A 25,556-nucleotide genomic window follows, 5' to 3' on the forward strand; every position below is an offset into this window, starting at 1 on the left:
ACTGATTTTACATATTTAGTCCTTAAATTATTTTTAGCTCTGTTGGCTCAAGAGCAAGACAGTTTTTCTCTTATATAAAGACATAAGACCCAAGGAAAATTTGCATGACTCTGTACAGCTGGAAGAATCTGTAAACTAAGTTGACAAAACCAGACTTTTAATTTTAACAATTCAGAATTGTTTTTATAAGGAAATGTACATAAGGCCTCCTTCTTACAGCCTGCAGTGCAGTTGATTATATACATAAAGCTAATATTTAAACTTAGTTTGGAATTTAGCATAAAAAAAATGAGTAACTTTGCTAGCATGTTACAAATATTTCAGTTTACGTTTTGGTGCACTGCTTGCACTTTCTAAATTTTTATTTGGAAATCTCTCTTTTCCAGTTATATAAAACACAGGTGCCATCTTAAAAACACATCAAGTTGTTTTTCAGTTCAAATGATCAAGTATGCCATAGCAGATTGTCCTAAAATGTCACAAATAACCAAAACAAAGTACAGCTGTAAAACTTGTACATGAGATGTACTGCATTTATTGTTTTTTTAAAAATCAGTGTTAAGTTAGGAATTTGACCATGTGGCATCTATGTCTGAAAACTTTGCAGCAACATTTGTTAGAAGAGGTAGCAGCTGTGCTGTTAAATCTGAAACGCACAAGTCTAGTCAGGCTGTAAACATTTCTAGGAGTTTTAAATATTTGAAGAACAGAAGAAAAGGTTCTGAAGTGGGAAAATCTGAACTTAAAACTGTAACATTAGTACATTTACTAAGCTGCATGTAATTCGAACTATAAAGAGTAGAATATATTAGAAAAAGTATTAAAATGCAAGATATACAGAATCACTATTCTGTTCACATCTACAGTTAGCTTTCTCAATGTTCTATATTTTAATACTCTTACAATTAAGTCATACAGGTATTTAAGTAGTCAATTTAGTGGAAAACCCCACTTCAATATATTTCAGTGTGCAAAACGTTTCAAAATGATTTGTACACAATTTGTGTAAACACTTTGATTTTTTTTTCAAAGGAATTTCCATCCCTCTATATAGTTATTTAATATATTGGCTATATGATACCCTAATATATTGGCTATTTGCAAATCTAGTAGTTAAGGCCTCTTAGCTAGATGCAGTTTTTCAGTAGTGCAACAAAAATAGTCTTTAATATTTTGATTAATATAGCAGACACATTTCAGAAATTCAGTACATCAAAACTCAAAATTTGTAACATATCTGAAAATACATTTTTACAGTTCATAAGAAAAACATGATTTAAAAAAAACTTTATGGCAAATGGTCTTTTGTGGTTCCTAGTAATGGTTTTCAGTTCTGTCTTCACAATTACGGTAGGTATTGTTGTATCATACAGTTATGTAGAAGAAACACTTTCATGATTTCACCAGGTAACTGAAAATATCCCCCAAGTGCGGCAAAGGCATACATACAGTTTTCATAGTGCACTTTCACCTCACTGAAGTAAAAGTTGCTCCTGTTAGAATTTTTTCCACTTCAATGTGAAGCAGATGGATATTTAGTGTTTGCATTAAATAGTCCAATGGTCTAGCCTTCTTCTGTCAAAGACAGTCCTCAGAAGAGGAATTATTTGGAAAGAGTATCTTGCTTCGTGTTACTGTTGACTGATCCTGTTTAAGCACACAGCTTTGTCCTCCAGGTATATCAGTGCAACTGTAACAAATAAGATTCCACACCCTAAAAAAAAAATAGAAACAGTAAAACACATTAATTCCAAAAGTAATTCATAACACCAAGGGTCTCTTTGAATGCCAGCCATAATATTTCAACTCCCAGAATGCTGGCTGAGGAATTCTGGGAGTTGAAGTCCAGACATCTTCAAGCTGCCAAAGTTGAGAAACACTGCTTTAGCAAACACTTGCATGTTTATCTTTATTCTTACTCAGAAATTTCTTTGTAGAAATATAATACAAGCACCGACGTTTGAGTACAGGATTTAAAAAAAATATATCAGAGCATTTGAAGGAACTGTAGTACATCATGGTTTGGTTTACTTGTGCACGGCCAATCAGTATATTTCATTAATAAATTATAGTTAAACTTGTAGCTTTGCATAATGTATTAACATTAGTAAAATATTTTGGTAACTCACATATCCTTTAGTTCCTGTTCAGGTTTTAATTAACACCTATACAACAGCAAGTAAATTGACCTAGAAACATAACCTTTGACATACAAAAAATATCCCCCTGTATCTCCCATTTGATGCATTAAACAATGAAGTATAAACTGGAGTTCTTTTCTTTAATTTGCTCAGATAATCATTTCTCCAATTATATTGAAAGTTCTATTTTTGTATTTATGTGAATGCATATAGATCCTCATTCCTAACTTATCTATTTCAATTAACAAGGTCAGAGTGAGGGATAACTAATGCAGAGATATTAGGAGACAAAACTACATATATTTCTGTCCTTGGCTGTATAAATAACATACACTTCTCAGAGCCTTCTGTCTGCAATATAGGAAATAGTATTCTCTATTATCTGAAAGATAACATGAAAAGCAAAGATCGAGATAATAACCAGATAAAATAATCAAGGATAAGAGAGAATGAGGAGCAGACATATAAACCAGATTCAATTTCTATCTCAGTAATGACGAGGGGAGAGGCGTTTGTTCAACTAACCCAGTATCTGTCTGAACATGAGTGCATTGATACTGTGTATACAAAAAAAAATACTACTATTAATTCCAAATAATTAACCTCAAACAGTAACTCAATAGGCTGCCTTCAAAGTTACATGATGGGGCTTCGGCTCATGCCAAGGGACACCCCATCTCCAATATAGCTCTAGAGAATCTAACTCTTTAAATGAGACTGAGTATCACAGCAAGGGAAGGGCAGAAGAATATAATTCGGTACATTCCACTAAAAATTAAATTATATATATTTAAGAACATAAATTAATTTCAAAAATATATTATCTTCGAATAGATATGTTACCTTTGCTATATTACCCGTATATCCTGGAACCAAAGTAAGATGGTTTGCTTGTTTCCACAATATACTTAATTGTTCTTTTAAAATCTGAATATTTCTGAAAAAGAAAGCCAAAGGTATGGAATATCAATGCAATAAATAAAGAACAATCAGTATCTCATGGTAACTATTTTACCTAGATTTCAAATACTGTATATGACCAATTGTACCTTTGGTAAGTTATTGGCTAATGCAGGAAAAATGTTTTTAAATAATTTTAACTGAAATTTGAGATGGCCATTACATACATTTTATCAACCTTAGAGCAGGTTTTAACTTACATTCTACATTTTTTTTTTCTTGTACCATCCTGGAGACCTCAATAGATGCCATACTTTCAAGATCAGAAATATATTATTTCTGTAGGAATGAAAGCACTGGGTGCTGTCAGCTAAGAAATCCTGGTTGGCCTTTTCCAACATGGCACCTTCTTTGTGGAATACCTTTCCACCAGAGATTAGATGGGCCCTAACTCTACTGGCTTTTCACAAGGCCGTAAAAATTTGGTTTTGTCCAGAGCCTGGGGACCTGAAAGTGAGATGGAGTTCATCTCTTGGCTTTGTTAATAGTTATTGTATTTGCTTAACTGCTATATTTTTTATTTTATGTAATGTATTTGTTTTTATCTATTTTATTGTAAGCCCCCAAAGTTACATATATGAGATGGGTAACTATATAAATCAAACAAACAATTCTATGTGCATCTTACCTTGACAAAATTACTTTGCAATTGTTATTCAAGTTAATTATTTTTTCTACCTTCAGCTTCACATGTCAAAAAGCATAGATAACAGAGGTTATTGAAGATTAGGGAAGAAAATCTACCATGAGTCATATTTTCTAGTTCTAATAGAAAAAAAAGGTTTCTCCATTTTTATAGCAGTTTTCAGTACTAAGTGAAAGGGAAAGATCTGTACGATCAAACTTCTTAATACTGTTTAATCTGATCATTTTTAGAATTGCTCCCAACAGTATGCTCACAAAATCTAGGTTTTTTTTAATCAGGAAAGTTTTTAGTTATTCTTTCAACTTTATTATAATAATTATTATAATTATTATAATTATTATTATCTAAAAGTTTAGCAGTCATACTAAAAGTCACAGTGTTTAAAAAGCTGCAATGTTTAAAAAGGGTTACTTACCCATCTTCTATCTTATCCGTATGGACAGAAAGTTGTGACCACCATCTCTTAATTACAGCCTGAAGCCAATTTAAACCAACAATTACATATCTAGGGGGGGAAAGAAATCACTATGAAAAGCTTCATTCTGAAAACAGCTTAAACATTGGCAAAATATTCCTTAAAACAGTTGCAAACTACTAAGAAATTTTTCAAATCAGGTTTTTTTAATGAATGGAAAAAACAAGCAGAATAAATCTTCCTAATAATGTATTCAGTGTTTTTTTTTTCTTAGAAGGCAAAATGTCTGAGTTATATGGGTATAATTCAACCAACTTATAATTGGGAAACATTTTTTTCAAGTCATTCTGTTCAGCAACACTGCTTTTGATTTCCCCAAAATCTTTTTTATCCGAACAGACTTAAACAACTGAACTAACAGAAATTGCTTGATTTTAAATATATAAATAGTAGGAGGCACATCTTTAGCATCAGTAAATCAGGCTGAGGAAGACTAAATGCAAATATAAAATCGTTGTAGAACTGATGGCTTTCTAGCATCCCTTACTTTAACCCATCCTGTGGGATTTTGGAATTTATAGCTCAGCAACATTGGAAAGGCTACACGTTTGCCCTCCATGTTAGGACAATGAGACCAATAAAATCACTGTTGATCCTACCCTTGACATGCAATTCTGTGTGTTTATCAGGAATAGCAAACTACAAAAGGTAAAGATTAACTTTTATTTTTATTCTCTAAATAATTACATAAGAAATATTTTTTTAAAAACTTACTCTTCAAATTTGCTTTTAAGCATTAATTTTACTAATGGTAGAAGGTCTACACAGCAACCAACAGAAATATAAGGTTTTTCTTCCTGTAAACTGAAACAAGGCATTATTAGTATGTCTAAATATACATAACATATATTCCATCAACCCCTTCCTCTAGATTTTTCTTTTACCTGCTGATAAGGACAGGGAGACAATCTACAACTACTCCTAGATCTTGTATCCTAGAAACATAAAAATACACCATTAGTCACTGCTTTTTACATACATTTCATAAGACAGTATCTAAGGGTAGTATATTAGAAATGGCTGAATATTATTACATTAATTTATGCAGATAAACTCTGTGCATAGTAAACCTGTGAAGAATTCCACAGGTTTAAAAATTATGGTCTTGCATTCCATTATTAATTATCCCATTATTATTATGGTTCGTTACATATTCAGCCAGATGTTTAGTCTGGACTTGATATTTTTATTCACCTGGAATATGTAGATGTACTTGTTTGATGGTGTTAAAGGTATCATTGCAGTATATAAGCTGTTCCAAGTAAAACTATGTTTTGCAATTGACTGTTATTTTGTCAATGCCAGTGGTGTTCAAGTGATGCACCAGTTTTTATTATTATTATTATCATCATTATCATCATCCAGATGTTTAGACTGGATTTGGCATTTAAGTCCACTGTTATTGTTATATAAAATACAAATAACACTTCCTGGAGGGAACACCCAAGCACTAAGATTAATGCATCGTTTCCATCCAGGCTCTTCTTTGTAAAAAGAATCCTACATATACACACAATATGACTTCAGTTCAGCTAGCAGCAGTCTTCTTAAAACTTTACCTCAGTAAATAGGCTACAAGTTCACTTATACTTCTCCTCTTCCAAAAGGTTAAAGCTACATTCAGACGGAGATTTCTACTGAAGAGAACTTGGGCCATTGTATCATGATCTTCAGAAACCTAGAAACACAAGAACAGTCTAAGTGTTATGAGCCAAGACCTATGATTCTATGAATTTTCTATCAGCTGAGTCTATTAAAGCTAATCTATATGCAGCTCCGCATAAGTTGTTTAATGATAAATAAATATTCTCCCAGAACAGTATTTCCGTGAATGGAAGCAACTGTTGCTCATGGAACAGGAGGGATGATTTCTGGGCCTGACAGAATGCTCATGAATGGATTTTTTATTTTATTTATTTACTTAGATTTAAAAATGCATGATTCCAGACAACTCAAGTGTTCTGAGGTCAGCTTGTTGTTGAACTTTACCTGCAGAAGCTTGACTTTATACAACAATTGTTTTTTTATACATATAGTATTTTGTGAAATCTATTTTAAGTCCATGTTTGATGCATTACTCTACAAATAACACAAGGGGTTGTTGCCAGACATTGCTTTAATTTGCATGTTCCTCTATAGTATGAAGGAACCAAAAAAGGTTGTTGAATTAGCCTACTGGAAGAATAGTAATTTATGTAGCCAGCACGTTCTGTTCATCTTCTGAGAAAAAGACAGAATGTAGTCACAGCATGACAGCCTTCTTTCCAGCAGTGATAATTAAAACAGAGTTACAGAAAAGGAATGGAATGGAAAAAGCATTTGCATTAGATTTTCAATTACATATTCGTTCTATTCACACTGAATTATTTTCTGCATGTTACAGAAAATACTATTTTCCAGTAGTTATATAATTATAATTTTTGTATAGTGCTCTAATCTTGCTGTATTCTGAATAGTAAAACAGAAGAAATCAAACATAATAAATATATCAATAGTTTACCAAAATCATATTAAAGACCAAAAGATAGTTGAAATAAAGTTATTTTTCAATGAGAGCAATATCTGAGCCATAAGCACCTCTGGGGAAGATGGTTCTGAACCTGGAGGTTATCACTGAGAAATCTTCATGCCTAGCCCAACATTTGCACTTTGGAGAACTTGGATTTTCAAAGGTCCCATTCTAGATGTCCAGACTGGATAGACAGAATCCTATTTGATAGTTAATCTTGATATATCCCACTGCACACTATATAGGGCTTCATAGCTAATGAACAATATGCTGAATTGGGCCAGAAAACATACTGTACTGACAACCAATGTGGCCAGGGCAGGAATAATTCTGCTGTGGAGAGTTCTCAGAGTTGCTATATTTTGCACCAGCTGAAGCTTTTAAGTTGACTTCAAAGGCATCTCCACATAATGCACATTGAAGAAATCAGATTAAGCAGTGATATGAGCCTATGTTACTATCATAAGGGCTTATAGGTCAATTTAGGGTGCATCAGGCAACACGGCCTCCAGTAGCACCTGCTACTGCAGCAAAAGCTGAGGGTTCAAGAGAAGTTTCAAGATACAGATCATCTCCTTTAGGAAAACATGATTCTGGCTAGACCAACTATCAGGGTTAATGTTCCCAGATAACTTAGATGTTAATGTACAAACAGCAAGACAGTCTCAGTAGGATTTAGTATGAGCTTGCTTTTCCCCATCTGTTCCCAGACAGCCTCTAGATCTTGCAGTGTTGAGTTACTATATTAAATCATTTTGATATTAATAAAATGGATTATATTCAGTTCTATAATTATGCTGATGGATTTTATTTACTCACTGGTACATCTTCCCCCTACAGTTCTCATAATCCCTACACCGAAGCAAATTTGGGTGATAGGTGGTCTATAGCAAAGAGTAATCAAATCCCAACATAGACAGTAAAACAGAGGAACTAAACAGAATTCCAATGGCTTATATTCTGATTCATAAATTTTTAAAAATATAAAATGTTTAATTTACCTCTGAAAAAAATCCACTGTATTTTGATGAAGGACTCTCTGTTTGAGATTGGCCAGCATCACTGGAGTTCAGTAAGAAAGTACGACCATCAGGAGGCAATTTGGCTGGCAGGTTACCTGCACAGGCTAGTTCATTTTCCTTATTTGCCATGTCACGGCCTCTAACTTTAGGGAGCTGTTTCTTTTTGAAACAAGGCTTTGGAGAATAGTAATGAGCTTTTCTTCTACAATATACTACTTTGAACAGAGAATGGGGGCTGGTTAGAGTTTGTCCAACTGTTGTTCTGCAAGAACAAGAAAGTTTATTTAACACCTGAATATAAAACATCCAAGCAACATGCAATATAAAGTCACATGCAATCTTAGAATCTTTTGTGCCAGAATATCATCTTGCATTTACTATGAGAATGCTATTAGATATGAAAGACATGCCTCAAATCTGGTGTGGGAAACACTATTTGAAGCATTACCCCCTAAAAATGTCCATGCTCGTATCTCTCCCCCAGGACATAAAAAGTTGAGGAAAAATGAGAATAGATACAGCAATAAAAGTATCATATTGCACCATTACCTCCCTGTAAACATTTGCGCAATATATTGGTCCAAAAAAAAGATTGGCATTATTTCTGACCAATTGCTGTATATAGCTCAGCAGCCACAGAGACCCCGGGAATTGGAACTGTATAAGCAGTTTCGGACAGTTAATTATGTTTCCTTCTAGTCAACCACCAAACAGGTATAGGTGTGGAAATTAAATTCCTTATAGACAAATTTACATGACCAGGAGACTTCCTACAGTGTGACAAATCAGTTTTATCAGATGCCTCTGACATTAGGATAATGCTATTTTTAGCCCAATTAGAGATGAGTACCAAGAGATGGAATGGGACCCAAAAACTGTTTCATGATGGCATGCCAAAGATGCTAACAGCATTTAGTTCTAAGTGACCTGGACAAAAGATGCCCTCTTTCAATAGTTTCAACTGATTATTTAAATCAGAAGGATTTCTGTTTCCAAACACACTAGTCTTCTTTTCTCACAATCAACCAAGGTAGCTCTTACCTGCTTGTGCAAGAAGCCAAATGTTTTGCAGATTTCTTATCCTAGAAATAAACATTAAAAATGTTACATTAGTAGCAATACCTTTCACCCATATTTTTAAATGCATGTTCACTTAGTTTAGATTGTATTTGGAGAAAATCACTTTAGTTTTGGCTTCAGAAAAGTAAAATTACCAATGGCAACTCTGACTATTTAACTGAAATACAACATATTATGACATCCATGAGGACAGAAGAGATTATGACATCAGAAGTATGAAAAAACATTGTACTACAATCAGAAGTACAATGTCATTTTTGACATTAGGAAAAAAGTCTCACTAAAATCATTACATAACAATTAATAATTTATTGCATTCTATACCAATGGTTTAAAATATAGCAAGTGGCTTACTTCAGAACATCAATTTAGCTAGTATTTATTGTGTTACTAGATGATTGAATAAATAGATGCTTTNGGACAAAAACTGCAAGCAGTGGACCAATTTACGTATCTTGGTAGTACCCTCTCCCGCGCAGTGACAATTGACATCGAGGTCAACTGTAGAATTGCCAAGGCAAGTTCTGCATTTGGCAGACTGCGAACTAACATGTGGGACCGCCGTGGAATAAGCCTTGCTACTAAGCTTAAAGTTTACCAGGCAGCAGTGCTAACTACCCTGATGTATGCTAGTGAGACCTGGACAGTGTACAGGAAGCACGTTAGGCAACTGAATTACTTCCACATGACTTGCCTTCGTAGAATTCTGAGGATCCGGTGGCAGGATAAGATACCAGATACAGATGTCATCTCCAGAGCAGGCCTATCATCAGTTTACACTCTGTTGATGAAAGCCCAGATGTGCTGGGCAGACCACGTTGTAAGGATGCCAGACCATCGCATCCCTAAACAGCTCTTCTATGGTGAGCTGTCTCAAGGAAAGCGATCGCATGGGGGACAAAAGAAGCGATACAAAGACACGCTGAAAGCATCTCTCAAGTTCCTGGATATCGATACCATCTCTTGGGAATCTCTGGCGCATGATCGACCGACATGGCGTATCCTGGTTTACCAGGGGTGGCAGACATATGAACACAGGAGGACAATCTTGACACAAGAGAAGCGAGCACTCCGTAAAGCCAGAGCTGCAAATGCTGAAGCAACAGTGTCCACATTTCTCTGTTCAGTATGTGGCAGAACATTCTGTGCTAACATCGGTCTCATCAGCCATCTACGGACACACCGTTGATGGCCCACAATCCACAAGATGTCAAGGTCTTCATTGAAAATCGATGGACGAACAACAATTGCTAGTGAACATAACTCTGCTGAGGTCTATTGCTACTGACAGAAGGCAATTCTTTTTTCTATGTATATATTCCTACTCTTCTATATATTCTATATCATCTCTCTCTCTCTCTCTCTCTTTTTCCCTCTCCCTCTCCCTCTCTCACCCACGGATAAGCCAATTATAAAAATTAAACATGATAAAATTTCAAGGGTCAGCTTATTTACGGGAGGCACATTTTTCATGGTATTTTGGTTAACAATTTGAGGGTCGTCTTATCTGTTAATGGGCTGTTCCACAAGAATATATATTAGTTGCATCCACAGAAAATGTCAAATCATAACAAGTGAGTTTATGTATGATTCTAAGGCAAAAGATTTTACTATAGTTTAATGTACAAGTAAATCTGTTTTACCAGGTAAGGCTACATCTCAAATTTCCACTAATCCCAAAATAAACTGTATTCCAAGTCTCGAAGTGAACATGAAGATTAAGCTCTGATGCCTTTTAGATAAGACTACCAAGGCTGAGCAACAAAGAATTGAGGCTTTTGAACTATGGTGCTGGAAAAGACTCCTGCAAGTCCTTTAGACTGCAAGGCGTTCAAACTGGTCAGTCCTAGAAGAGATCAACCCCGATTGCTCTTTAGAAGGCCAGATCCTGAAGTTGAAACTCAAATACTTTGGCCACCTAATGAGAAGGAAGGACTCACTGGAGAAGGGCCTAATGCTGGGAAAGATTGAGGGCAATAGAAGAAGGGGATGACAGAGAATGAGGTGGCTGGATGGAGTCACTGAAGCAGTAGGCGTGAGCTTAAATGGACTCCAGAAGATGGTAGAGGACAGAAGACCTGGAGGAACGTTGTCCATGGGGTCGCAATGAGTCGGACACGACTTCACAACTAACAACAACCACCAACATATGCTTCATTTTCTCAGAGATAATATTTCACAAAGCATTTGCAATATAGATATATCAAAAAAAAATTCTTTAAAGCTGAGTTCTGATGACTTAATGGACACAATAATCTACTCATCTTGATGTGGTTTATCAATGTTTTCTTTCAGGATAATTTTCTTCCCTGATCTAAATCCCTGGATTTCTCCACAGATCTACCATTCAAGTACCCAACCAGCACCAGCTATTCAATCCTATATCCAAGTCAAATCAATTCACCTGCTGATATCTAATAAGAAGATTAATGGTCCTTTATAAACAGCAGCCCTCTCACAATATACATTTACTGAACAGTAAAATGACATGTATTAGTTTTTAAAACTAGTATTCAAATACGAAAGGTAAGATTTAGACAAACAATATACAAAAAGCTTACCTCCTTCATATTCTCACTAAGGGAATGAGAGCTCCTTTTCTTAGGGAGATCAATAGAACGACCCTCAATATATAACAGGTTCCGTTTTCTATCATTTTGAGCTTCAGATGCCATAATCTCCACAATTCCTAATTTTGGAGACAAAATTAATTTACAATCTTAATATTAATTATCACATTTAGACCAAGATGCTACACACAATTTGTCAGAATGCACATACATGCCAAAGTCTATAAAATTGCACAATGAAAGCAGACGACAAGCTTATCACTTCTAATGTGCTCACATTTAAAAAAAAATATCTTCCCATCAGTTATTACATCTAGTAAATTTATCTGGAAGAATACAAATTAATTATGCAACAGCAATAATTTAATTTTAAAATATCTACCATGGTTTTTAAAACAAAAAACCTCCCCGTACTTAAGAAATACTGTTTGATCTGGGACCTTAATTATAGAATAACCTATAGGAAAAAATAAGAATATCCCAGCTTGCCTGAGATATACAATCCACCATTAGCTGGCAGAAATAAAACAGGTGCTCTGCAGCTGAATCAGTACAAGTAGTCCTCAACTTACAATAGTTCATTTAGTGACTGTTCAAAGTTGCAACGGCACTGAAAAAAAATGCCTTATGACTGTTTTTCACACCTACAACTGCTGTGATCAAAATTTAGATGCTTTGCAACTGACTCATATTTATAATGGTTGCACTCCCAGGGTCACGTGATCACCTTTTGTGATCTTCTGACAAGCAAAGTCAATGGGGAAGCCAGATTCACTTAACAGTGTTACTAATTTAACTGTAGTGATTCACTTAACTGTGGCAAGAAAGGTAAAACTCACTTAACAAATGTCTCGTTTAGTAACAGAAATTTTGGGCTCAATTGTGGTTGTAAGTTGAGGATTACCTATACTACATGCTCAATAATCCTTTCTCAAAAGAGAAAGCTGGAACCTGGGAAATACAAGTGCTGATGCAGAAAAGTTACTTTTAAGTACCATTCATTAGTACAATGTTAAGAATACGATTAAATTTGGATTCAGCACACGTCTAAACTTTAACAATATTTCACATGTTCCTGTAATATTGCTTATAATACTGAACAAATCTGTCTAAAAAGCAGTAAATTTATGTTGAAACTTCTGTAAATGTTGGATTATAAAAACAATTTTGTTCTCAGATAGCTGCAATATTGTAAAAAAATTCCCTGGGTATTTGGCAGCTTTTCCAGATTTTATCTCGAAGGAAAAAAATATTACTTTAATTTCACATTTTGGGTAATACAGAGAAAGGATATGGTAGAATCTATATTACAGTATGGTCTAAACCTGAATGTTAAAATAAAACTGAATAACCTGCGTAGTATTAAAATTATGGTTAACTATGTATTTTTTTACTGATTATGCATAATATTGTAACCAGATCACACTGTACCAGTGTTTCTCAACTTTGACAATTTTAAGGCATGTGGACTTCAACTCCCAGAATTCCACAGCCAGCATTGCTGGCTGTGGAATTCTGGGAGTTGAAGTCCACATGCCTTAAAATTGTCAAGGTTGAGAAACACTGCTGTAGACTGTACTGTGCACTGTAATTATTCTCTAGATATTTTAAGATATAAAATTTTAAATCCTAAAATCTATTTCTTAGATTTTATTGTAAACTCCAGCCCTGTTTATCCTAATGTTATAATATGTAAGGGCCACTTACAGACAAGGTAGAAGCTTCTGAATATTGAGCATCAGTAAGGAATTAGGTCAGCAATGATGAACCTCTTGCTCACTGTGGCAAAAATTCAGAAAATGCCTAATTTGACTCTGCTGGCCTGTCACCCTTCCGCAGAACAAAAATTATTGCATACTTATTTATTTATTTATTTACAGTCCAATCATGAGGTGCTATGCATTATATAAAGAAACATTAAATGGTTACAAACATGAAATACAAGTAAAACAACTAATTTTCAGAGTTGTGGTTTTGAGAAACTTGTTGTCAAGTGTTGGTGGTGACATGTCAACTTTGACATACACATCATAGGTTTGAAATCAATGAGCTAGACCAGCGGTTCCCAACCTTTTCTATACCCCACGCCCCTAGAACGCTTCTGATATATTCTCGCACCCCTTACAAAAGTTCAAAATAACGGCAACGAATTATGCATATACGCTATAATTTTGAAAGCCCAAATTTTCGTACCCCCAGGTGTTGCGAGCACCCCCGGTTGGGAACCCTTGAGCTAGACAAACTGTAGCACATAACATTGTTAGGAACATTTCTGGTGATGAAACAATAATGAAATTAAGCTGCAAACACTCCCCCTACCCACCTCCTCTGCTTCTCCCGTTGCAAACTTCCTCTTCCCCTCTGCTGATTGCTGCTTTCCCATTTCCATATATAAAATTAAAACCACCCCCAGGCTGTGGCACATCATGTTTCCACTGCAGCAAAAGCCCTTTTAGTCCCATCACAGCCAAAACAATGAGAAAGCCTTTGCCTGTCTTCATAAAGGTCCATCTAGGTCTTCATAAAGGTTCATCTAGGGCAAGGGTGTCAAACTGCCGGCCCACGGGCCGGATGCGTCATGCTGAAACCGCCCCCACCCCATTGCTGGCAATGGAAAAAAAGTCGCAATACGTCGTGACACATCATGTGACGTTGCGAGTTTGACACCCCTGACCAAGGGGGCAGCCTTAATGAGGAAACTTTGTTTTAGGAGATGAGAAACTGCAGGAATTCCATTCTAATCAAGAGTGAATCCTGCTTATCTCCTCCATAGCATTCTCAATTCAATTGTCTTGCTACAAAAACAAGACAACACAATTTTTGCTTTACAACAGAAAACCGTTATCTCACTTCCCCAACACCTGTACATGAATCAGATCCCTAGTTGTTCTGCCTCTCAATCCCAACATATGTAAGAATCTCTACTTTTCTGTTGTTTGGGATTCCCTCTTTCTTGGAAAGCAGGTATCTACTGATCATTGCAATAAACATGGTTCTTCCCCTCAGCATTGTATTCCTTTCTCCACAACCTTTCACTGGATATTTTTCAGGCAGGAGGTATATAGGTATTGTGAATCCTGCACATAGCAAAGGATAGACCAGGATGCCTTAAAACAATTTTTCTCAACCTTGACAATTTTAAGGCATGTGGACTTCAACTCCCAGAATTCCACAGCCAGCATTGCTGGCTGTGGAATTCTGGGAGTTGAAGTCCACATGCCTTAAAATTGTCAAGGTTGAGAAACACTGCCTTAAAAGAATCCTTTCTAGCTCTGATGGTGAGCAACACAAATAGCTTGGTGAACTCTGACCCTGAAACTCCTACATGTCCTATGGCAGGGGTCCTCAACCTTGGGAAATTTAAGACTTGTGGACTTCAACTCCCAGAATTCCTCAGCCAGTTTTAAGACTTGTGGAATTCTGGGAGTTGAAGTCCACAAATCTTAAAGTTGCCAAGGTTGAGGACCCCTGTCCTATAGCACTAACGTTGAACTGACAGCATACCTAGCTGCAAAATACAGGCCCAGATTTTCCCCTCACTCTGTCTTTCTGAATTGTACTAATTATTATTCATTGTGGGAGCTTAGTAGTGACTCTTGAAATATTTTTTTTCTTTACAGTTGAGGTCTGAAACTTCTGGCATTCTGCACTATTTAGATTGCAGTCCACTCTTCATCTGTGTTAGAAAAATAGTCACCAACTGTGCTCCTGATAAGGGTTATCAATCAGCAAACATCCCACCAGAAAGTAGGGGGAGAGAGAGGCAGTGGGTAGCTGCAAGACCAACATCTCCATTACTAAAAGACATTAGACCAGTGATGGCGAACCTTTTAGAGACCGAGTACCCAAACTGCAACCCAAAACCCACTTATGCATTGTTGGGTGCCGGGTGGGTGTGGCCCATTGGCTGGGTGTGGCCAATTGGGTAGGTGTGGCCTATTGGGTAGGTGTGGCTGCGGTGGTAACGGCAGACTGGGTGGGACTAAAAAGTTCAATCAATCAATTCCAACTTTGCAAGATCTTTTTTTTCCCCACGAGAAGTTGAAATTGACTGATTGATTCAACCTTTTTTTTTTGCACACGGTGGCGGAGGCCTAAAGCGAAAAGGTTTTATAAAACCCAGCTGAAGGCCTAGGATGGGGGCGATGGCGCGCGTGCCCACAGAGAGGGCTCTGAGTGCCGCCTCTGGCACCCGTGCCATAGGTTCGCCACCACTGCATTAGACCAACAATCCAGGGTGTATTTGAGCATTATACTATCATTATGGTTAGAATGAAAGCCAAAAAGTTAAAAACAGGTTTCCAAATAGTCTTGTGTTCCTTTTCTCATCCCCTATTTTTTGCAATGCAATTTTTAAACTACAAGTCTGAAAAACAGGATAGACATGTTTTACATAGAAATCAAACATGTTATAATACTGGAGGCCATCTGCTTTATTTAAGCTGAGGAGATCAAGTAATCAACTTAGCAGTTAAATCCACGATTTAGCTTTCATAACACTATAGTATTTGAAATACTTGGAAGTGATTTGATTTTTTTACCCTATTATTTTTACATGTTCAAAACTGGCTTAAGTACCATAATTAAAGGACAAATGATAAAAAAAATGTATCCTAGCATTACATCAATAAAGAACACAGCCATCTATGGTCTGTTCCCCAATGCGGGACACTCTAGTTGTATTAGGCTTCAATTTCTATAATCTCCCAGAGAAGATAATGGGACGATACCAGGTAAGGAAGACTGGCTTACCTGTAGCATATGGAATGGCTGATGCGCTTTAAGGACAGAATAGCCTATACCAATAATTCCCTTAAACCTATATTACCAAGCAATAATATGTACATACCCCTCCCCCCATGATTAATTATCACTGAAGCCTTATTCTCCCCAAATCACAGATAGGTAGCTTGTTCTGCCACACATTACTCGTTTGTTGCATATGGTCTCTTCCATAGTACATACAGCTATTCCTAGTCATTAACTAAGACTTGTCTAGTCAATCTACTTAAGTGTGTTAAAACTATCAGTTATTACATGAGTAATCTACCAGATTTAAAGCCTATGTTCACATTTGAACATAGTAACACATTTGCAGCCTACATTCACATTAAATTACTTATCTGAAATGGATTTTTGAAACCACTTATTTGTGTAATTGGTTTTGCAAGCTACTAAGTTGTTTCAGGGTGGCACTTTAGCAATCTCACTTTCTCATACAACTTGATCAGAATAACTACCAGAATAGCTACGTAAAGTCATTGTTTTACAATTACTTAACAGTCATTAAATAGTTGAAATTATCTGCAAATTCATAAGCTTGTCTTTTGTTATGTAGACATACCCCATTTTCAGAGTCAACATGATTAGCATTTTATGTATAGTCATCAATATCATAAAGAACAAGTCAAAGATCTTTTTTCAACTATGATTTTGATAATTTAATATGATTTATGAATTTAAGACAGAAGGAAAGCAATAAGGAAGGAAAATCCCACAAAGATCTTTTTCTCCCAGGCCAAAGGTATATAAAGTAACTATTGCTTGATCAGAACACTTTAACACAATACAGCCAAAATATTATTATATTTAATAGCCTTATAGGCTTTCCAGACTTGATAAAGACTGTAGAATTATAAGAAACAAAAATATTTGCCTCTATTTGACAATGTTTACTTGAAACACATTAGAACTTAAAAAATATATGTTTATCTCTTCAATTCAAGAGTTTCCTTGCTTTATTACTTTACTTCAGTAAGTTCTTTTGGCTTGCCATAAAGCAAGCAATGTGGAGTCTTTGGTGCTCTCTGAGCATGATTGTTTGCTTGCAGACATTTCATTATCCAACTAGGTAACATCATTAGTTTAAGTGAGTGTTAAGTTTGCTCCCTATTTATAAAGACTAGCTTGCCTTATAGTGTTGATAGGGATGTGGTTTTCTCCTTGGTCATTCCTTGATTGGGGTATTTTCTGCTAAATTATTTGCCTGGTGTTAATCCCTGCTTATCTGGGTGATGGCTACTAGAGAGAATATGTACTGATTGTTTTGTTTCCTTCTTATCTTTGTATTGGAGCCACGGTGGCACAGTGGTTAGAATGCAGTATTGCAGGCTAACTCTGCCCACAGCAGGAATTCAATCCTGACTGGCTCAAGGTTGACTCAGCCTTCCATCCTTCTGAGCTAAAATGAGGACCCAGATTATTGGGGCAATATGCTGACATTTGTAAACCGCTCAGAGAGTGCTGTAAACAACTATGGAGTGGTATGTAAGTCTAAGTGCTATTGCTGTTGCTAAGTGCTATATTGGCTTTCTTGAATGGTATCTAAATAATGGTTTGTTTCTGTGCCTACTGATGGCTGGTTTGTCTGAATGCTAAGTTTCAGAAATTCCCTAGTGTTTTTGGATTTAGCTTGGTGTACCAGGGGAAAAGTAGCATTTTCCTCTGGAATTATGATAGTCTGGAATTATGACACACTCTGAAAGGGTGCTTTTCAGCGTGTAAAGTACTTCCAGACATCACAAAATGATGTACCACCATCACCTTGGTCATGTGATTGCAATCTGGGTAAATAATAATAATAATAATAATAATAATAATAATAATAATAATAATAGTAAAGTTGGAAGGAAGCTTGAAGGTCATCTAGTCCAACCCCCTGCTCAGGCAGGAATCCTATATTATTTCGGACAAATGGCTGTCCAGTCCCTTCTTCAAAACTTCCAGTGTTGGAGCATTCACTGCTTCTGGAGGCAGGTTGTTCCACTGGTTAATTGTTCTCACTGTCAGGAAGTTTCTCCTTAGTTCTAGGTTGGTTCTCTCCTTGATTAGTTTCCATCCGTTGCTTCTTGTCCTGCCTTCAGGCGCTTTGGAGAATAGCTTGACTCCCTCTTCTTTATGGCAGCTCCTGAGATATTGGAACATTGCTATCATGTCTCCCCTCGTCCTTCTCTTCGTTAAAGAACTTGGCAACCTCCTCACACTTAACAACCAACTGCCAAGTGCCCTGTGATCATGCGATGGCCATTTCCAATCTTCTCTGCCAGCTTCGTCAAAGTCAATACAGAAGCTGGCAGGGAAAATTGCTAGCTGCTACTGCCTGGATTCCCTCTTGTCTCTGAAGGCTGGCTGAAAGAGCTGCCTCCTAAGGGAAACTGAGCTCCCTTTGATGGGGTGGAAAAACAGAGCTCTAATCCTGAAGATTTGAGCTCTGTTCCTGTACCCCGCCAAAGGAATTCTCTTCTGGCATGGAGAGGAGCTGAATTCCTTCAGTGGGGTGCAGGAAGCTCAAATCCAGAGGCAAGAGAGAGACGAAAACAAAACAGAGAGCGGAGAGGCAGTCCAGTAAGGTAAGAAGCGCAGGGTGTCTCAGGCGGGTGGGGAGGCCTGGAAGAGGCCATCCATGAGGATCTCTTTGCTCAGGGGCTGAAAATCCTCCATAGATTTTGACAAGGAAGATTTTCAGCTCCCGAGCTTAGAGGCAGTGTGGTAAGGAATGATCCATGGGATGCCTCAGGTTGGGCAAGGCCTTGGGAGGTCCAATGCAGGTCACACACAAATATATCTCCACTCAGCAGGGACTGAAAATCCTGCTTAATGACCACAACCAGGAGTTCCGTCAGATGGGAAGCAACGTGGCTTTTTGCTTAACAACCACGTCACTCAACAACCTACATTCCAGTCCCAGCTGTGGCTGTAAATTGAGGACTACTTGTGTCTCACCACTATGGTATATAAAATCTGTCACTTTGTAAGGTTTCTTCCACTCCCTCACCTATTTTTAAATCAGGTGACCTCTTCAGTACCAAAAGTGTTTTTTTGGGAAATTCTAGGAGGTAGAGACATGCACTCCCTCTAGACACTAGCCAGTCTTTGCCACAGCAATTCCTCTTCCATTGTCTGATGCTCCTGAGATCCTTTCATAATTGCATTCTTTCCCCTCCATCCCCCCCATCAATTCTCTAATCAATTTCTCTCTAGGTTTTTAATGAGGTAGAGGCAAGCAAAGCAGAGGTTAATTTGGAAAAGTAGAGGGATATATTTCTGTTATCCCATGCCACAAAAATTAGTTACTTGCAATTTGGTATAGTGGTTAGACATCAGGCTAGAAACCAGGAGACCATGAGTTCTAATCTTGCCTTCCATACAAAGATGTTGACTCTGGATTAGTCACTTTCTGTCAGCGCTAGAAAGAAGGCAATGGCAAAACACCTCCAAAAATCTTATCAAGAAAACTGCAGGGGATAGTCTCTGGGCAGTCACCAGGAGTAATATATTTATTACATATTCACACAGTAATTTATTAAATTTATGTCACCCAACTTCCAGCAGATAATTCATAGCTATGTCTGCCTCCCTCCCCTCTAGGGTTATTTCCGCTTTGTTGTCTTTCCATGTATTTCTTTATTTCACATATTTTTAACTTGGGAGATAGAGTGACTCAGCCAATTCATGAGGCAGGCCCCTTTGGTAAGAGACATGCTGGGGGAAAGGAGTAAAGATGGAGCAGAGGGTAGGGAAATCAATCACCTTCCCATTAACAAGTAGTGCGCTCACACTCTAAGTAAAATCAATCAGCAATAATTCATAACAAATGCAATAGTGGGATAGGGATTCGCAATAAGGACAGCACATTTTATGCCAGCATTGTCAACTCAAGGATGTGTACAGAGTGCTTTAATCGTGGGGAAAAAACCAGATATTTTACGAGAGTCACTTGCACATTATCATTAGTTCTTGTGATAGTTACAATAAGGTATGAAATATTAGTGTTTCTTCATGAACTATATAAAGCTTAAAGATATCAATTATTAGATTGCAATTTTCTAAAAAAAAATGTCAAAAGTAATTTGACAAACTCCTGAAAGGGAACAAGAAAAAATGGTATCAAACCTAAATTATTTTTCTACAGAAATGAGAAAAAACTGACTTTAATCTGTTAAACCATAAGGAGAAAGAGGATTTCATATCCTCAAATTCCCTCCCAATACTAGCTAATCCTACCCAATTTATCTTTGTTTCTAATACAGCAAGTTTAATTATTACTAACTTTATTAACATTAAAATAATTGATTTCTACTCTGCATTCCACAAGCCAAGTGACTTGTGCATGTTGTAGAGGATGCAAACAGTTTTGATTTTAGAATCTGGAATGTGTTTGTTCCTTCTTCCCATCAAGCTTGGGACAGCTCCTAGTACAACTACTCCTTGTACTCCATAATGCTCAATTTGCATGTCTGGAGACTCTGACCATATAGGACTTTGCTCAAAAATAAAGCAACTCTCTTTTTTCCTAGTTTTAATCAGTTGGATTGCAAAGGAGTTCAAATGATAGCTATTATAAAACTTTAGTTCAGTGAAATTTGGATTATTTTCTCATGGACTACACAGTTTTTTTTAAATGTTAGCTATTAGAATGCAAACCCTCAACAGTGTACCAAAAGAATTATCATTACACATTGCAGTATGCTGCAATAGTGAAGATACTTACCAGCAACTTTTATCAGTAGTACACAAACCTTCGTTTACACCATTTTTACTTAATAGGGTATGTTTCAGACTCAGTAAAAATGGAGCATATCTATTCACCTCTTATAATGAAACAGAACGTTCAGTTAGCAGAATATGCTATCCAGGTTTATCCAGAAATCCACTGTGTTCAATGTAACTTATTTTTAGGTAAGAGTGACAGGACTGCATAGATGATCAAAAGTCCCATTGGACTCATTGTCAGATAAGTACAAACAGGACTGCAACACCAATTTTCTTACTAATCTGAATATCTAAGGAGTGTTACTGTTTTCAATTCCAACATAATACTTCACTTTTCAAAACAAAACCCTGTTTTGTTTGGCAGCACATGGCTGATCTCAAAAATCAAAGCAGGATCTGAATTGGTTAGTACTAAAAAGGGATACCACCAGAACACCAGGGCTGCACCTGCAAGAATGTATCAGGAATACTATATGGACATATCAATGAAGTCACCAGTAATTGAGCATTACTTTGTAGCTGAACAAGTCACAATGGTCTGATTCACACAAAATGGTAAGCTACAATGGCTCAAATCTTTGGGATGACAGAAAGCAAACTAAAAATTATATAAATGAAATAATCAGATAAAAAAGGGGAAGTCCACATTGTATGAATCAGTCAATATCTCTGTATACACAAAATGTTGCATAGGGAGAGGGGAAACACAGCTAAGAAAAAAATGATATATAGGGTATGGGCTTCTGAAGTGAAGGAAAAATTATAACATGGCAAATACCCTGGGATAGGCAAGAGGTATCTAGATGATACACACACATATTAAATGTCATACTCTGGATCTACATGTAGAATTAGCTAATACCCAAACACTCGGTTCTAAAGAGTCAGTGAGGTCCAGCCAACATAATTAAAGTGATGTGGTATAAGTTCAAGCCTTGCTGTAAAGTGGCTTAAAGGATTACTTTCTATATATCTATTGCCAGTCTCTAAGATGTGAAGCAGAATAGTTAAGGGAAAATATTTTATTTGTAGAAAATCTATGCATCACCATTTGGCCCTTAAGGCCATTCACAATAAGCAACCTTGCTTTTAAAAAAAGCAGTTAGCAACCCACCTGAAAACAAGAATTTACCTAAAAGCCAACTAAATAATCAGCTGAGCCTCTATTATGAGAAAACTCCTCTTATGGAGCCTTTGAGGGAGGTGGTCTTATTTTATGGTACTTCAATAACAGCTCCAATTGATCTATAGCTTCAGATGCAAGGAGGTAGTACTTTAAATATTCTGGTTCCTGAAATGTACCTAATTACCATTTTCCAAAAAAGCATATCCTCTTGCATTTCTGTTTGTTATTTCTATCTCTTGGTTGTTTTTCTCTTTATGATACATGGTCTCTCTTTTAGAGACCAAGAGGGAATTCTGGAGACAGATTTAATTCATATTCTGCACTGTCATACTATCACTATTGTAGGTGTGGTTATTTTATTTTATTATTTGTATCTCACCTTTGTTATTTTTACATATAACCCAAGGAAGCAAACATATCCAACACACATTATTCTCCTATTTTCCCCACAACAATTATTTTGTGTATGGGTTGGGCTTAAGAGAGATTATTGGCACAAAGTCACCCAGCTGACTTATAAGGCTAAGGCCAGATTTGAACTCCAGTTTTCTAGGATGATGCCTTAACCGCTAGACCAAACTGGCTCTTTTTATGACTTATCCCAGCATCTTTATTGGCAATGCTGATTGGGCTTGACCTGCTGGGATTAGTAATTTAGAAACATTTAAGATTTATAACTTATCTTCAGCAGCATTTCCACTTTGATCTCTCACTATTAAGCAGACAAAATCCATCTGCAGATACGTCTTCAAATAACTTTAAGTTAGCCAGGGGCTTTTATCCTCTACCTAAATTACTACTCAATTAATAACAATATTTCCATATTTAAATTCTCAACATCAAGGATCCACATGTGCATTTTTTGCTTTGAAAAAAAAAGATTTTGGACAGAGTGGAATTTTGGATTACAGAGAGGTAGCAAAATTTCATAAATGATCATGGGATGTGAAAAGTCACACCAATGCAATCCTAAACATGCTTACTCAGAAGCTAATTCCATTCCATTCACACAAATAGGACTTCACTCTTGTTAAGTGGCAGAAAGTCAGCTTTAAGAGACTCTGGGCATCCAAAGTCCAGATGCTTTTATGAAAACAAAGCCAAGTAGTCTGGAAAAAAAAACAACTAGAATAATTAGAACCATTTTTCATTCTTCAGACTTTTCAGCATGAGAAAGACTTAACGCTGATGGTATTAAGACGTTTCTCTATTTCAGTGTTTCTCAACCTTGACAATTTTAAGGCATGTGGACTTCAACTCCCAGAATTCCACAGCCAGCATTGCTGGCTGTGGAATTCTGGGAGTTGAAGTCCACATGCCTTAAAATTGTCAAGGTTGAGAAACACTGCTTCTATTTCAAAGCCAAACCTGAGAGAGAATTCCTACCGGGGGAATCTTTCCTCGAGCAACCCGGGGCAGGTGCAGCCTTCCCAACAAGCACCACTTAAGGGGGTGGTTCAGAGGCAGGTAGAGACTAGCCAACTTCATATCCCCGCCCAGGAAGACTCCTGCCAACAGAGTCAGCAAAAGATGGGCCTCCTTGCTTGGAGGCGCCCAGAAAAAAATCACCCCGCACCAGGAAGAGCAAAGAACGGCGAGCGCAGAGAAAAGGGCGCCACCGCCACATTCCCAAACGGCAACCCCGCTTTACAACCTGAGCCCGGCCTGCGTGGCCAGAGCGCGGGATGCAGCAGCGTGGCCGCCGCCGCCGCCGCCCCCCCTTCGAGAAGCGCCCGGCAACGGCGTTCGCTCACCTGCTGCCGCTCATGGTCCAGCGCGCCAGGGGTTCTGCCGCTGCCCGGGCCTCCAGTGCCAGCCGTGGAATTTGGCAGCAGCGTCGGCGGCGTCGGCGGCGTCCTAACACCGCGGCCCACTCGCCGTACCCAGCAGCGCCATTCAAACTGCGGCGCGTTGCATGCTGGGAACTGGGGAGTCCGGACAGGCGGGACTGTCAACGAGACACCGCCGTTTCTCTCCCCACCTCTTTCTCCGACGTGCTCTAGTACCGCCGTCAGGTCTCGGGGCTGTTTCTGGCTTCTGTGGCTTTCAGCAGTGCTTGGCGGTAATGTGTAGCAGAGCCTAGACTCCCCCCTCCCCACCTTTACTCTGCGCCTGGTCTCTCTCCTCCGCCCAGGTGCTTAGAAAGCCACAGAGAAGGCGCTCGCCTCTTTGATTTTCGTGCTGTAGCTCTCTAGTCCGCAGGTAGATCGCTCTATCGGATTGCCCGAACTGGAAGTGAATGGCTTGGCTGGCAAAACAAAAGAAAAAGAAAAAAAAAAAGGAGGCTCCTCGGCTACTTTGGTAATCCTGCGGTCAGACGGGCTCGAAAGCCTCCGTAAGTCGCTGCCAATGGGTGTTGCTTCTCTTCAGCGTTCCCTTCCGACCTTGCCGGTTCCCAGTGTTCTCACTGGGCTAGTTTGCATTTATTTATTTTTTTTGGTCTTTAATAGCATCACGTTGCAGGACTTGCTCAGCGTAGTAGTGGATGAGTAATCCCCATACACTTGAGGCGAAGCCTGGCAAATTCTTCCCTTCCCCCACATTCGTCCAGACAGCCAATGCAGAACCCCAAATTTAGGGTGGCAGGAGAGCTCATACTGACTCCAAAATTCAACGGGGTGAGGGTGGAGAGAGAGAGAGAGAGGAGACACCTGCTGAGACTGGCCTAACAGGTTCTCCTAAGTACCTCCCTTTGTCCTGACAAAGGAGGGGGGGGGAGAGCTGGGAGATGTGAGAGGAAGCACCTGGGAAAGGAAAAGAGGAACAACATCTGGAGCAAAGGGAAAGAGGTACCTGAAAGATGTGAGCAAAATGGTGACTGGAAACTGCCATTTAGTTTTGGTTTCCAAGAAGAGAAGTGAGCTGAGGAAACCCAAGAGAAAGGAACTGATAGCAACCATGCTGAACTTGTAAGGGAAGAGAGAAATTACAACTCAGAACCAAGAAAATCTCCAGAATAAGAGATGGAGAGAGTCAATTGCTTGAGGCTAGTGATAAGAATAGGGATTTCTGGCTGAAGATGAGAGAAAGCATCAAATTATGACCCAGTAACTTCTAGGAAGTCAATGGAGCTAAGAGGAAATGTTCCTAATACTTTGACTGAAGGTTGCAATCTATGGGAATCAGGAATTAGGGTTTCCGGGCAGGAAACTCTTCTTCGGAAGGTATGTAAAAATTTCCACCAAGATCTTAACTGAGGTTATTTAGAACGCAATATTATGCTACAGAGTGCTATTTCTTTCATCCTTCCAAGAATTTACATAACAGAGCAACTGTCCCTCTCCCAGTGGATTTGAATGGCAAAGGATATACAGACTACAGTGCTGTAGGTTGAATGTAACAAAGTGGCTGAAAGGCCTTCATTGATGTAGAACTGATGAAACAGTGAAAAAAAAATGCAGTGAAGAGCAAGGCAGGAGCCATGTTTTGTGAAGAATAAGCACTCTGCCTGGGATATGGCCAGAACAATATTCTGAGCTTTATGGTGCATTGCAACCTGTTTCTTCTTAGCATCTCAATGGAGAACAGTCAGTTT

At 37.9% G+C, this 25,556-nt stretch overlaps 1 protein-coding gene across 1 annotated transcript; it reads right to left on the minus strand.

The window, feature by feature from the left end:
- Positions 1-498: 498 nt before the first annotated feature.
- Positions 499-23,848, minus strand: KATNBL1 (katanin regulatory subunit B1 like 1). The gene is made up of 10 exons (XM_015825808.1): positions 23,776-23,848; positions 11,395-11,522; positions 8,795-8,835; positions 7,733-8,015; positions 5,782-5,900; positions 5,107-5,157; positions 4,937-5,026; positions 4,163-4,252; positions 2,985-3,078; positions 499-1,714 (listed from the first exon to the last, which is right to left on the minus strand). Exons 2-10 carry the CDS (start codon positions 11,506-11,508, stop codon positions 1,682-1,684), a joined length of 915 nt encoding a protein of 304 aa, XP_015681294.1. The 5' UTR covers positions 11,509-11,522; positions 23,776-23,848; the 3' UTR covers positions 499-1,681.
- Positions 23,849-25,556: the final 1,708 nt, after the last annotated feature.

This window comes from Protobothrops mucrosquamatus, unplaced genomic scaffold (assembly GCF_001527695.2).
Source record: "Protobothrops mucrosquamatus isolate PMUCROS unplaced genomic scaffold, P.Mucros_1.0 scaffold_202, whole genome shotgun sequence".
In the NCBI taxonomy this organism is placed as follows: Eukaryota; Metazoa; Chordata; class Lepidosauria; order Squamata; family Viperidae; genus Protobothrops; species Protobothrops mucrosquamatus.

What these genes read in the sequence shown, in the direction of transcription:
- KATNBL1 (XM_015825808.1), bottom strand. Translation starts at nt 11,508, where the DNA reads ATGGCATCTGAAGCTCAAAATGATAGAAAACGGAACCTGTTATATATT. An exon ending in CTTAAAAGCAAATTTGAAGA is followed by an intron (nt 4,253 to 4,936) that starts GTAAGTTTTTAA and finishes TTCCCCCCCTAG; the next exon opens with ATATGTAATTGTTGGTTTAA. An exon ending in ATACGGGTAATATAGCAAAG is followed by an intron (nt 1,715 to 2,984) that starts GTAACATATCTA and finishes TTTTTTTTTTAG; the next exon opens with GGTGTGGAATCTTATTTGTT.